Source organism: Rhinolophus ferrumequinum, assembly GCF_004115265.2.
Source record: "Rhinolophus ferrumequinum isolate MPI-CBG mRhiFer1 chromosome 15 unlocalized genomic scaffold, mRhiFer1_v1.p scaffold_54_arrow_ctg1_1, whole genome shotgun sequence".
Lineage (NCBI taxonomy): Eukaryota > Metazoa > Chordata > Mammalia > Chiroptera > Rhinolophidae > Rhinolophus > Rhinolophus ferrumequinum.
Window position 1 is genome coordinate 1,867,249 of NW_022680357.1, and position 12,637 is coordinate 1,879,885.

General features: G+C 53.1%; 1 protein-coding gene across 1 annotated transcript in view; it reads right to left on the reverse strand.

Annotated features, from left to right (window-relative positions):
* Nucleotides 1-3,953, reverse strand: part of KATNIP (katanin interacting protein) — a 113,606-nt gene extending 109,653 nt beyond the window's left edge. Inside the window, exons 1-2 of the mRNA XM_033102108.1 lie at nt 3,831-3,953; nt 2,252-2,328 (exon numbers count right to left, since the gene is read on the reverse strand). Of these exons, the coding sequence (XP_032957999.1) occupies nt 2,252-2,328; nt 3,831-3,953 (200 nt within the window). The remainder of the gene's footprint in view (nt 1-2,251; nt 2,329-3,830) is intronic.
* Nucleotides 3,954-12,637: the final 8,684 nt, after the last annotated feature.

Here is a 12,637-nt window from a genome sequence, read left to right on the forward strand (position 1 = left end):
GTGTGTGGTTTTTTTTTTTTTCTGGTTTTTTTTTTATTTTATTTTTTTCTTTTCTTTCTTCTTGCACAGCCCTTCTGAGGTCACCAGGCACCCCCGGGGAGCAGCCGGGTTTTCATCGCCCTCTCGGCCCAGTGGGAAGCTCAGCGGCTGGTGTTCCATTGGGTCCTATAACTGGATTTCCAAGCAAACCGCAGTTGATTCCCACAAAGCCCCTCCGCAGTGAACTTGGAGCCACTGGCGACCCTGGCAGGTTTCTCTCCTCTTGATTATTTATGACCATGTCGAGCAAAGTCTACATGAGAAAGTAGACTTTCTTGACCTTGGGCACACAGCTCTCTCTCTGGGTCTCCACGTCCTTGTACGTAAAACAGGGCAGCCACTGTGTCTGCCTCGTCGGGTCGTGTGCAGATAAAACGAGATGACAGGACGAGGTGCCTGGCGCGTGGCTGGCCCTCCAGAAAAGGTGCCTTGGAACCAACAGCCGACGATAGCTCAGCGGCACCCTCTCTGCATGTGTCTCCATTTGGAGCTGTTTCTTTCCAGCTCTACCTTCTAATTTCCTGTCGTCCAGCCAGCTCCCTCTCGGTGACAACACATCCCCCATATTTTATGGCAGCTCAGTTTTGATACATTTTTTTAGCTGCCTTTGTGCTGCCACCTCGTCGCCGTATATTCTCCTCCGCGCTGTCGGCTGGTGCCTCTTTGATTGCACACTTATTGATCCCCGATTAATGAGAAGCCATTTGCTCATCTGACACTCTCCTCCCAGACACGTCACGTGGATTTGATGAGACGATCACACAGGGGTTCGGGGACCCCCGTCCAGCTTGCCAGGAACTGAGTAAAAACAGCCTGCTCTGTGGCATCCACGACGATTAAAAAGCCACGTTTGAGTTAACTGGCCTTCAGCTAGTGTAGTTGCCGCTCGCCCCTGGGTCGGAAGGAGTTGGGCACAGACGGAGTGCCTGGCATTTCTGGCTGGTGCTGGAGAGATTTCTGTTCAGATGTCCCCACTGCGAGAGGTACGGCCTCACCAGGGGCACCTGGAAATGCGGCGAGGGTGTTGTCATGGAGACTGGGGGGCATAACGGAATTAGTAAAGTGGCCGGTGGGTGGGAACACTAATCCTACAACACAGGGGACTATCTTGCACCTAAAAACTTGTCCCATGCCACAGGCCGCGGGAGCCCCAAGTGACAGGTCCTGGTTGTCAGAGAAGGGCAGAGTCCATATTCAGGATGATGACCCCAGACTCTGTCACCTGCAAGACCCCAAGCTAATTCCCTAACACAAAGGCCCAAATTAGCACGCCATCCTTCCGCCTCCTGCAGGTCTGTCTGAGAGGCCTACGGCGTTCGTCCGTTTGTTTCGCACTTTCATTTGCATTCATTACCAACATTTTATTAAAGCACAGGCGGTTGTCACGACTCAAACCCACAAACCCAGATCTCCAGCTTGTCTCCTAGTCTTGGGAGGATATGGACCCCTGGGCCTGTGTTCCCACCAACAAGTGGCCTGAGCCCCAGCAGCTTGGAAGCGAGAATTCCAGGCCCCCAACTGTCCTCACCCACTGAGTGGGCTTCACTCACTGCCCGGCCCCTCCTAGCATCCGACTTTGCAGACCGGGCTTACTGCAAGGTGCCAGGCCTGCAAATAAGCCACAGCAAACCGGAAATGAACTTGGACAGCCCTCCAGACTTCTTTCAAACCAGACCGCACTGCTTTGACCTTATTCACTAACCACTGCCATCTACCGCAGGCTTTTTCAAGAACCGGCACTCCCGAGTCAAAATCCGCACTAACATCACCTTAGATGATGACGTAGGGACCAACTTCAAACACAAATGGACAATGGCACCACCTTTCCATAACAAGGCGTGATTACAGGCTCTGATTTCAAAGGACGGGAGCAGCCTGGAAGATCACAGCACGGGCTCTTCAGGCGGCCAATGCACAGGCCCTGCCAAGGTCTGGCTTTTCGGGACAAACCTACCTTCTCCCAGAACGGAAGCAGGGAGGCAAGAGGCGGCACTTACACGTCGAATAGTTTGCTACAGCTCCATCAAAAGATGCCGTGACATGAGTGAATGGGGAAATAAGAGCCGGCATTGCAGAGAATACGCCGAGCCTGTGTGTGGAGGTAACGGCATCCCTTCGCTACGTGAACAGAGTCTGCGTGCTGCTAATACATCCACACAGGGTTTTTACTTGGCTAACAGGAGGGGCTGCCGGCAAGCGGCTTCGTCCTTACCGGTTCCTCTGCTGAAGCAATATTAAATACTCATCATGTTTCTCATCAAAGTCTGGCACATGTCCTTTAGTGAGACCCTGAAATGAAGAAACAGAGCGGTGTGATATCAGAAAGCAGGAAAGCACGTCCTGAGGCCGGGGGGGCAGTACACACTCTCTGCACAGGTGGCCGCGAGGCGGGGCGGACCTTGACGCAAGCCGGCTCCCTGGACGCGTCCCTCTGGCGACCCAGAGCCCCAGAGGCTGGCTGCCTGATGGCCCAATGGGGCGCCTCACCACAACTAACGACGTACGAAAATCGAGATCATTTCTCCTGTTTGTTTCTCCCAGGCCCCATAAAATCAAGGGCTCGGCCAGGATTTGGGCTTTCTCTTTTCTCCAGGCTCCTGATTGACTTATCTCAATTGTCCTAACCGAAGGCGTCCCAAATCAGTTGTTTTAGGAGGGGATCACGTTTTTCTCTTGCCAACACACGAGAAAAATGTATGCTTGCTATCAACAACTCCGTCATTACACAAATACATGACTCAGAGAATGAAGGTCCCTCCAGAGCAGACATTTGGGGTTTTGGCCCCAGACTGGGTTTGCTCTGAGCAACCGCTCGGCCCCTTCTTTCAGTGAACTGGCTTCCTGAGATGCCCTTGAAGGTTCCTTCGTTATCCTCTTGGGTCACAGGACTTTGGCCTTGGCCTTGCCAACCAACACAGCGCTGCACTGCTTCCCTGGTCTGGGTTGAGCCCTAGAAAGTCAGCCCTGGGCTAGGCTGACACTCCCGGGAAAAAGCTGCTCTCTTTCCACCGCGGTGCTGAGCTGATGAGACGCAAGCCTGGAACCGCGTGAGAATGAAGTTGATGAGAAGACAGGGGATCCGAGAGAGGGAGAGAGATTCTACGGACGTGAGCTTGAGCCCCTACACCTACCCACGCCTGAAGAAGTTTCTGGACCACTTCGTGACTGCTTTACAAGTTTCAGCTGAGTGTCTCTTCATTTTCAGTCCAAAGAATTACGTCATCTACCACAATCTGACAATATGTTTTTTTACAGCTTTATGGAGGGAAAATTAATGAAGCTACACATATTGAAAGTGACATATGTATATACAGTAACCCCCCATTATAATTTGATATATAGTCCTCCAGATGGTTTTCTTTATTTTATACGTAAAATACACACAAACACACATTCTTTTAAACAAAGTAGAATCCCACAGAAACACTGCTTCACAATTTTCTATGCTCCTTATTTATTTATTATTTTGCCAAGGAATAGACTAAAGAGACCATGTCAGCTTGGTTCTAGTCACAAGTTACAGGGATTAAGTTTTAAAGGGCAAGTGAGACATTTGTGACAGAAATGCAGTTTGGATGAATTATCCTGGGGAGAAGAAGAAACAAAAATCTCCATCGCTCTCTTCTTGTCAAAATCCGGCTTCAACCCCACTATTCCCTCCAGAACCCTATCCAAGGGTGACCCAAACCCCCTTAACCAAATAGGATAGCTCTTCCCTTCTTCCTCCTGTTCCTTTGCTCTGGGCTCTGGGCAACTGCTGACCGGCCGGCCGACCACCCATCGCTGCCCACACTCCCGTCCTCCAGCTTCTGCAGCCCTGGACCAGCTTCCCTTCCCTCGCAGCTTTCTGCCTGGGCCTCTCGGGCTACCCTTCCTCCCTCGGCCTCGGAGGTGGGTGGTAATTGCTTGTCCATCTCAACCTGTCCGGGTCCCTCTCCTTCTGCCGTCACTTCTCTTTCTGATTACAAGGAAAGGGGCCCCTGGCTGGGGAACCCACCGAGTTACTCCTCGTCCAGGGCTGCGGAGAGCTGGTTGCAGGACACTGGGTGAGGGGAAGAGTCTCAGTTCCTTCTAGAATAACAGCACATGTATGAGGACAATTTAAGCATGCCCCTCCACATACGTGATTCTCCTTCGATCTTCCCCGCCGTCCTTGAAGTGATCATTACCCACCCCACCCCCCACTTAAGACACAAGCACAGCCATCCCATGCATATTCCACGAACGGGATCCTATTCCAAGGCAATTCACGTAACCATTTGAAACATGCAAATGACCACTGATATATGTTACAGTACAGAACGACACATTCGATGGACATTTTTTGATGAGAACTAGGAGAACGTCAAAGAGCTCAGCCGTGGTGGGCTGCCCTGGGCTTTCACCCCAACCCTTCCAGAACATTCATTCGCCCTTGCCAGGACGAAGAGGTCATCAGAAAGACGTGAAGAGCACAGGCCTACCTCCAGCCCAAGTCTTCAGCAGCCTGTGCTTCTCAACGCTAAGCGTGCACACAAATCACCTGGAGGTGGTGCTGAAAGGCAGGCCCTGATGCAGCAGGGCTTGCAGACGGAGCGTTCCAGCAAGCTCCCAGACGGGGCTGGTGGGACACGAGTTGAGTAGCCGGGCCTCTCCTCACTCCCCACCATTCACCACGCACCCACCTCTGACGGGACGTCACTGAGCCTGAGCGGGGAGGACACGCACTAGCTCCAATGCAAGTCCTAGCACTGCCATCAGTTTCCTCAACTGTGACACAGAGGTCATGACGGCACCGTCCGGGAGGATTTTCCTTTCTCTCATAGGAGGCAGTGACGGTGGAAAGGGATTAGCACAGTTACCTGGCACCGAGGAAAGCTTGCAATGAACGGTACACGTACGTCACAGACTTGCGTCATTTTAAATCGCACCATCTCCCAGGCTCCCCCCGGCACATGCCTTCCTCGTGGTATTCCCTTTTCCACAATTCATTCCGTCTCCCCCGCAGCCTCCAACCCAATCCTCCCCAAGGCCCGTTCAGTTCCCAAAGTCTCTCTCCCCGTGACAGTCTCACCCGCATTCACTTTTCAGCTCATTTTGAAACCCTGAAATTAGTATTAAATTAACATACAATACAGTGTGGCAGAGTGTATGATTAAGTGATAAATTGTTAGCATTTAACTATGTATATTGCTCACTAACTACCTGGGGATTTGGAGACTTGAGGGGGTGAGCCTTGAGCTTTGTTTCCTACCTTCTCTGAGCCTCAGTTTCCTCATCTGTAAAAAGGGGACATTAGTAAGGTCTGCCTCACAGGGCTGCTCTAAGGAGTAATTAGGAGAAAAGCGGAAGTCATTTAGGGTCCTTTCTTTCTTGTTCTCCTTTATAATCCTAGCCGGATCATAAATTCCTAGGGGGGCAGACCATGGGAAGCCGGGGGGAATACGGAAGGGGGAGGCCTGGTCCTGGGCTCATCTTAGCTTTACCACATCCAGCTGTGACGACAGCTGCTACAGCTGCCTAAGCACCAGCTCAGCCCACGCTCACCCCAGCCTGGTCAGACACCAGACACTGCTCCTCCCAGCACAGCACACTTCCCTTCACTGAGGCTTTATTTGTCAGGCTGTGAAATGGGCACATTAACCATAAAGCACCCCACAAGGGTGTGAGAACCTTGTCAAGTGCCAAGTTTATCATCACTGTTTTTCAGCAAACATTATCAAGTGCTTACTGGGTTGGCTGTTACATGTGCAATGATGGTCTAACAAGCTCGGCCCCCGTATATATTCAGATATCAACTTGCCTAGAGGCCGAACTGGACCACCAGTGAGGGGCAGCTGTGCAGGACTCGGCCCCTTTCATGTTGCGTGTGGTGTGAATGACACCCCGTGCCGCTGTGCAAACCAGTCAAGCAAACACACACTGGCCGGGGTCCGCAAGGTCGGGGTGGCTTGCTGGGAGCTCTGGGAACACTCATCTGTCCATAACTTTCGTCAAGTCACCAAAAGCATCCAAGACAACAAACAGGAGACAAATGACCATCAAAAATATATAAACTATGAAGCGACGGATCCGAATGAGGAAACTCGAAGCCTTGCTCACTCCCCCCTCCACATCCATCCAACCCATCAGCTCCAGGTGGAAACTACCAGACCCCCCGGCCTCGGACCACTTCTCCCCCACCTGCCCCCACCCCCTGGCTCAGGCCCCCTCGCTGGCCTCCTGCTTTTGCCCTCACCCTGCCGTGTGCTGTCCCTGCTATAGCCAGGGGGTCCAGATAAAAGGCAGGTGCATCATGTCTTCTGCACAGGTCTCTGTGGCCACCAGGCCTTGCACACAGACCCCAAGCCCGTCTCCGAGCCGCTCCCACCACCCACTGCGGCCCCGTCGACACCCAGCAGGCTCCCCGCTCAGGGGCCTGACTTTTCATTGCTTCTGCCTGGAACGCTCGGCCCCCAGGTCAGTACCCAGATTCCTCGTCTCCTCCGAGGCTTGCCTCAGAACTGACCTCAGGGAGGCCCTCCCCGGCTGCCCCATGTAAAACTGCAAGCTGTGCACACACACACACCAATCCCTCACTAATATAATACCTACTTTATCTTATTTATGATGCCTCTTATTTATGGCGCTGTCCCCTGCACTAGAATGGAAATTCCATGCAGGCAGGACTGTATCCGTTTTGATCACTTGTGTTTTCCCAGACCCTAAGACAGTACATGCACACAGTGGATATATTACCCGATATTGACGGAGTAAAATACACAGAGAGATAGACAGAGAGAGAGAGGGGTAGACAGACAGGCATTTGAGCTGAGATTTTCAAGTTGGAACATATTCTGGGGCAACAAGAAAAGGGACAAGCATTTCAAGCAGAAAGCAGCAGCATGGGCAAAGGTGTGGGGTTTTGACTAGGGCGACAGGTGCTGAGGAGGGCGAGTTAAGTTGGCAAAGGGCCTAAGGAGGGTGGACGTGACACAGAAGCAGAGCCTCAGCGCCACTTTTCATTGCTGTAGTTCTTGTCATCTTACCCCTAACGCTGGCCCAGAGACGGTGTAAATTTTATCACTGAGCACATCATTAATGGTCTCTGGGGGAAGAAAATGGCATTGGAAAGACACGCCAAGAGTCACTTGTGTTTCAAAGGCACGCGGCCCAGGCCGTATTCCAGGGATTCCGCTTTCCCGAGGCCAGAATCCTGGGAGTCTCCTAAACCGGGCTGAGTGAGGGCGCGCCGGAGCCCAGGCCGCGTCCGCGCCGCTCAGAGGGCCCTGTCGGTTTCCAGGGCCTGCGATGAATGTCCAATGGCAGCTGTCAGGCCCCCGCAGAGAAGCCCAATAACTTCGAATGGTTTCCTAACGGGGCTGGGAACCACAGTGGGTCTGGGAGCAGCGCAGAGTGCACAGAGCACGTCCACACACCTGAGTTACTCCCCGGCCCCCGAGGGTCACATTTTAACCGAGGGACGGTGTATGAGCTCTGAGCAGGCGCTCCAGGTCCCTGGGCCCGCTCTTCCGGCCGCCTTAGCTGCCATTTATCATGCTTTCTGTGGCTGCCTATTGTGGGATCAAAATAATGCTAAGCTCTGGGGTCAGTAGCCCCATTTTAAAGAGGTGGAAACAGGCTTTGAAAGCTGAAGCAAATTGCCAGCAGGCCGCAATTTTTCTTGGGGCAACCCCTCTCCTCCACGCTCCATCTGTGTGGTGGGGGTGGACATAATACTGCCAGCGCCACCAGAGAGGGCATGTGGACCTCGGCCTGGCCAATCAGGGCATTGCGTCTCCTGGACATGCAACTGGTTCAGGGCTATGCGTGGCCCCAGAGGAAGGCCAGCAGACTCAGCTCAGGGATTGGCTGAACCTGCGGGAAAAGTCCCGACCTCGCTTCCCCTGGAATGATTAGCTGACCTGCGCCGAGAGCTACAAAGGTGACCACAGCGGAAGTCATTTCTATCAAGGGATGATTGACATCCGTCTATGTCCCATGGAGACGTGTGTCCAAGGAGCAACACCAACACAGAGGCAGGCAGCAGAACCGAGGACAGAGAGAGAGAGAGCAGACAGAAAGCAGACCCTCTTAAATTAACCGTGTTTAACCCCTGCATCCAGCCATGCTTGAAGCCAGTGCCATCTTGGGCTCTTAAGTCACAAGAGCTAATACATTTGTTTCTTTACTCAAGCCGGTTTGAAGTGTGTGTGTGTGTGTGTGTGTGTGAGAGAGAGAGAGAGACACACAGCTGAGGGAGTTCTCGGTGGTACACTCGTAGAACTACTACTCAGGGGTGTCGGACTGCAAAGTCTGTGCCATATCCTAGGGCTCAGGGCAGTGTTTAGTAGACGACTAAGATGATACCTAATGAACATTCTCAGTGAGGGCCCTACACCCACAGTGACAGACGTTCCAAACGGATCTTACAGTATAAAACTCCTACTCACCCTTCAAAACCTGCCCCCAAATGCCAAAGCTCCCGTTGTACTCAGAGATTCTGTTCTTCGTGTCTCAGTGCTGTGTTCTAAGTCTTTAATGTATATTAGCTGAATGAAAAAGTATAATTCTGAGCTTACTTTTCACTGCTTTTGCTGACGTACCAGATGTACTCCCATCCTCAGGACACAAACCACAAACACTCTACAGCCAGTACGCCTGCACTGCAAACAGAAGCCAAGCAATGAAGACCTAAAGCAATGGCTGACACCACCCCTTAGAGGTAGAATGAAACAACACAGAACACTGCAGCAGAGATTTCAGTTTCTCAGGCCCTGGGTAGACGTGGTAACCAAGCCGCATACTAGGCACATAGCAGATGGGTAAGCCAAGGACACACCTTACACTTATGTTTATTACTATGCCTCCCTGCTATGGACCAAGACACACCCTGAGACGTTATATTTTGTTTCAGGATTTGTAGGATATCGATACAGATCCAAAATCTAGGATTTCCTCCTGGACTCCAGGATTCCATATGCTGCATCTTTATGAAAAAGTTTTTCTTACATAGTGTCATGCAGGGACTCTGGTCCTGCTCCCCACATAAGAAGACAGAATACGGTGAGGCCAAAAAGGAACACCCACGGAGCCACAGATAGGGGAGTCATACCGCTATCGTCTCGCTGGCGGCCGGGTTGGAGACACAGGAAGCAGGAGCTGCAATCTGCCATCCGATTCTCTGCCAACCAACCAACCAACCCAGCCACGGCAGTTATATCGGTGGCTAATGGCTAACCGGTTACAGCTGATGGCCAACTAGTCACAGCTGACGACCCTCTACTACCCGAGCCAGCACCTTTCCACGTGAGGCCGAGAGCCTGGAAACTACATTCTGGGACTCGGACCCCACACATAGCTATCTAAGAAATCACTTTCCATACATAGGTGTCTACTAGAAAATAAGTAACATGTCTTTTGATTCTCAGAAAAGTTTCCTCGTAAGGTTGCAGTGTGTGTGATAAGCCAACGTGTAGGCTGGCAAATACAGACGTTCTCTTTTAAAATCTTAAACGAGTTGACTTGAAGAAGGAAAATTGTACATTCATGCCATAGATAGAAAAGCATTCTCACGTGCCATCAATAGAAGGCAGACACAAACACGGAACTAGCCCGTGTTTTACACGCCACCCACAGGCCCGTGGAAGTGTGCAACCACACAGGAGGAAACTCGGGGCTGGAAGTTCCACGTCCACCACAGCCCTGCCAGGTGGGTGACACTGCCCTCATTTTACAAATTCATCCATTTGCTCTATTTATTGAGCACCTTCTGGAGACAGAGGGAGGGCATCGAGTCTGCTAGCAGGGAGCTCACGTGCTAGTGGGAGGAGGGAGACACGTGATGAAACGAATAAGTAAATCTGTGGTATGTCAGATAGTGCTAAGTGCTGCGGAGACGAAAAGAGGGAGCAGCGAGAGAGGGAGGGAAAGAGGGGGTGCTGTCCTAGCCGGGGGGTCCGAGACGGCCAGAAGGCGGAGCCTGAAGGACCAGAAGGCGGAGCCTGGAGGACCAGAAGGCGGAGCCTGAAGGACCAGAAGGCGGAGCCTGGAGGACCAGAAGGCGGAGCCTGAAGGACCAGAAGGAGGAGCCTGGAGGACCAGAAGGCGGAGCCTGAAGGAAGGGAAGGAAAAGAACCCTGTAGGAATCTGGGCAGGAACCAGTGAAAGGCCATGTGGTGGGAGCACTCCGCATATGTGAGGCACAGCGCGGGGACCAGTGTGGCTGCAGGGGGTGGCGGGCGGGGAGGAATGGGCTGGGACTCGGGCAGAGGCCACGGTGAGGACTCTGTACTTTACTGAGGCCACGGGAAGCTGCTGGAGGCTTCTGAGCGGACACGTCCACCGAGGCTTTCCGTGGGTGGAGATGGGCTGGGGCTGCTCCCACTGCCTCCTCCCGGAGGGGACGCGGCCCTGGAAGCCCGGCTGCAGCATAAACAGCTTCTGACGATTCAGGACGCCCGCTCTCCACTCCCAGGCTGGTGCCAACCTGCCTTAGCGCAGCTGTTACCTGCCGGAGGCTCCCGACCCTGCAGGACCGCCGCTGGGCCTGACGGGAGGAGAGAGGCAGCTCAGGTGGGATTTTCCCTCCTCCACACCTGACTTGCATGGGAGAGCCTTTCCTTGGAAGGGAATGAACCTGCCACAGAGAGCATCTTTCACGAGGTCCATCCCGTCACCACCGCCCAGCCAGCCGGGGCTGCCTGAATGGACGGGTCCCTCTCCCCCCAGGAGCTGCCCCGCAGCCCCGGGTAGGAGGTGGTAGCACAGAGGGGCCCCTTGCTATTTATTCAACAAACATGTCTCGAGCTCCCCCTGAGGTTGGGTGCTGCTCTAAGGGGCGCAGACAGGTGATGCAGTCTGGCCCCACCATCCTCCCTGACCTCACTCCCACACACACCCCCAAACCCCTTGGCCCAATGGCTTCTGGCTGCTTCTCGGAGAAGCTCAGCCCCTTCCTCTCAGACCAGGGCCCCCTTGTTGTTTCCCCAGGCCTAGAAAGTTCCTTTGTTGGGCACCTGTGGTCCTTCCTGGGGCCTCTTCTGACGACCCAGGCCGCCTGCCTCCTCGAGGAGCCAGCACGTCTCACTCTGTGAAAGTCTGTCCATTTGTTTGTGGGTCCCCCCAAGGTACCAGACCCATATGGCGCAGGGCAGGTGCCGAATCTCACTGCGGTGTCTCCTAGCCCCAGGCCAGTGCTTGGTCCACACAAGGAACTTACAAAGTACTTGTGCAAAGGAAGGAATGAGGAGGAAGAGAAGGAAAAGAAGGCAGGAAGACAACATCCCTGTTCTCAAGGAATTTCGCGAGGCGGCCAGGGAAAGACGACTGTTCCAGTGCCATGGGGGAGGTGTCAGCTGGAGGACGCACCTGTGCCAGGGCGCGGTGGGTACAGGGCACGGGGGCCTGGCGTTACTCGGGGGCTGCAGGCTCTACAGAGGAAAGGACACGGCGCTGAGCTGTAAAGGAGCTCACTAGGTGGACAGGGGAAGGTGGAGGGGGGCGGGGAGGGCAGAGGATGGGGAATGGTCCAAGCCCACTGGCTGATCCCAGGGGACATGTCACCGGAGGGACCTGGCTTCTGAAATTCCAGGCCTGCTTTAAGCCCAATGAGGGGCAAAGCCTGTTTGTGCCCACGACAGGTGCCCAGTGGCGCGAACACCCTAGGCAGGAAGTGAAACCTCCCGTTCAAATCCAGGGCAGTGCAGTGGGGTTCAGGCTGTGTTGTCTCACACACTACAGTCCAGGGTCGCCGTAGGAATCCCACAGATCCAGCAATAGAAAGAAGACAGTTCACCGTAGTTCCCTCTCACCCCTTCCCCGACTGTGTGGGACCAAGACCCTTTCTTTCCTCTCTCACTCTTTCCCCTCTCTCTCCGTCCTTCCCTTCCTACTTTCTTTCAGGTTCACGGGGAGTGACTGCTAACAGGTACAGGGTGTCTACCTGGGGTGACATCAATGTTTTGACATTAGATAGTAGTGATGGTTGCACAGCACTGTGAATATACTAAACACCACTGCACTGTATGCTTTAAAATGGTGAATTGTGTGTTATATAAATCAGATCTCAATAAGAAATGCAAAACAAAAAAATGGGGCTGATGATTAACACAACACCTTAGAAATACAAAATGCTTAGGCTCCTGCCTGGCGTATAACACGTGCTCAGTTCACACTAGCAACGGAGATGACGCTGATTAGAAATACTCAGAAGTTTCTGATGAGGATGGAACAAAATCTGAACTCATAGTGACCCAGGACCCAGCTCCCCGAGCGAACCCTGAGGCACGTTGTGCTGCAAAGTTAACACCCACCCGAAAGCCATGCAAAGAAAAGATGACATAACTTTTTAAGGATGCAGCTTTCCCTTCCCACGTAGGATGAGGAAGGAGCTGAGCTGACCTGGTTCGGGGGAGAGCAGCTGGGTGTAGGAGAGGGGCTGCTGTCACACACTCAGGACACGTGCCGGGCTGGTGACAATCACAACCCCTGAACGCATCACGGCAGATGGCAGGCGAAGAATGCTATCGGGACGAGGGCGGAATAAAGGAGAATTCATCTGCACTCATATAAACTGCGTTTTTATAATATCTCGCTCGACCGGTGTGTTGTCAAAAGGTGGTGACTTCAGGCTGGTGAC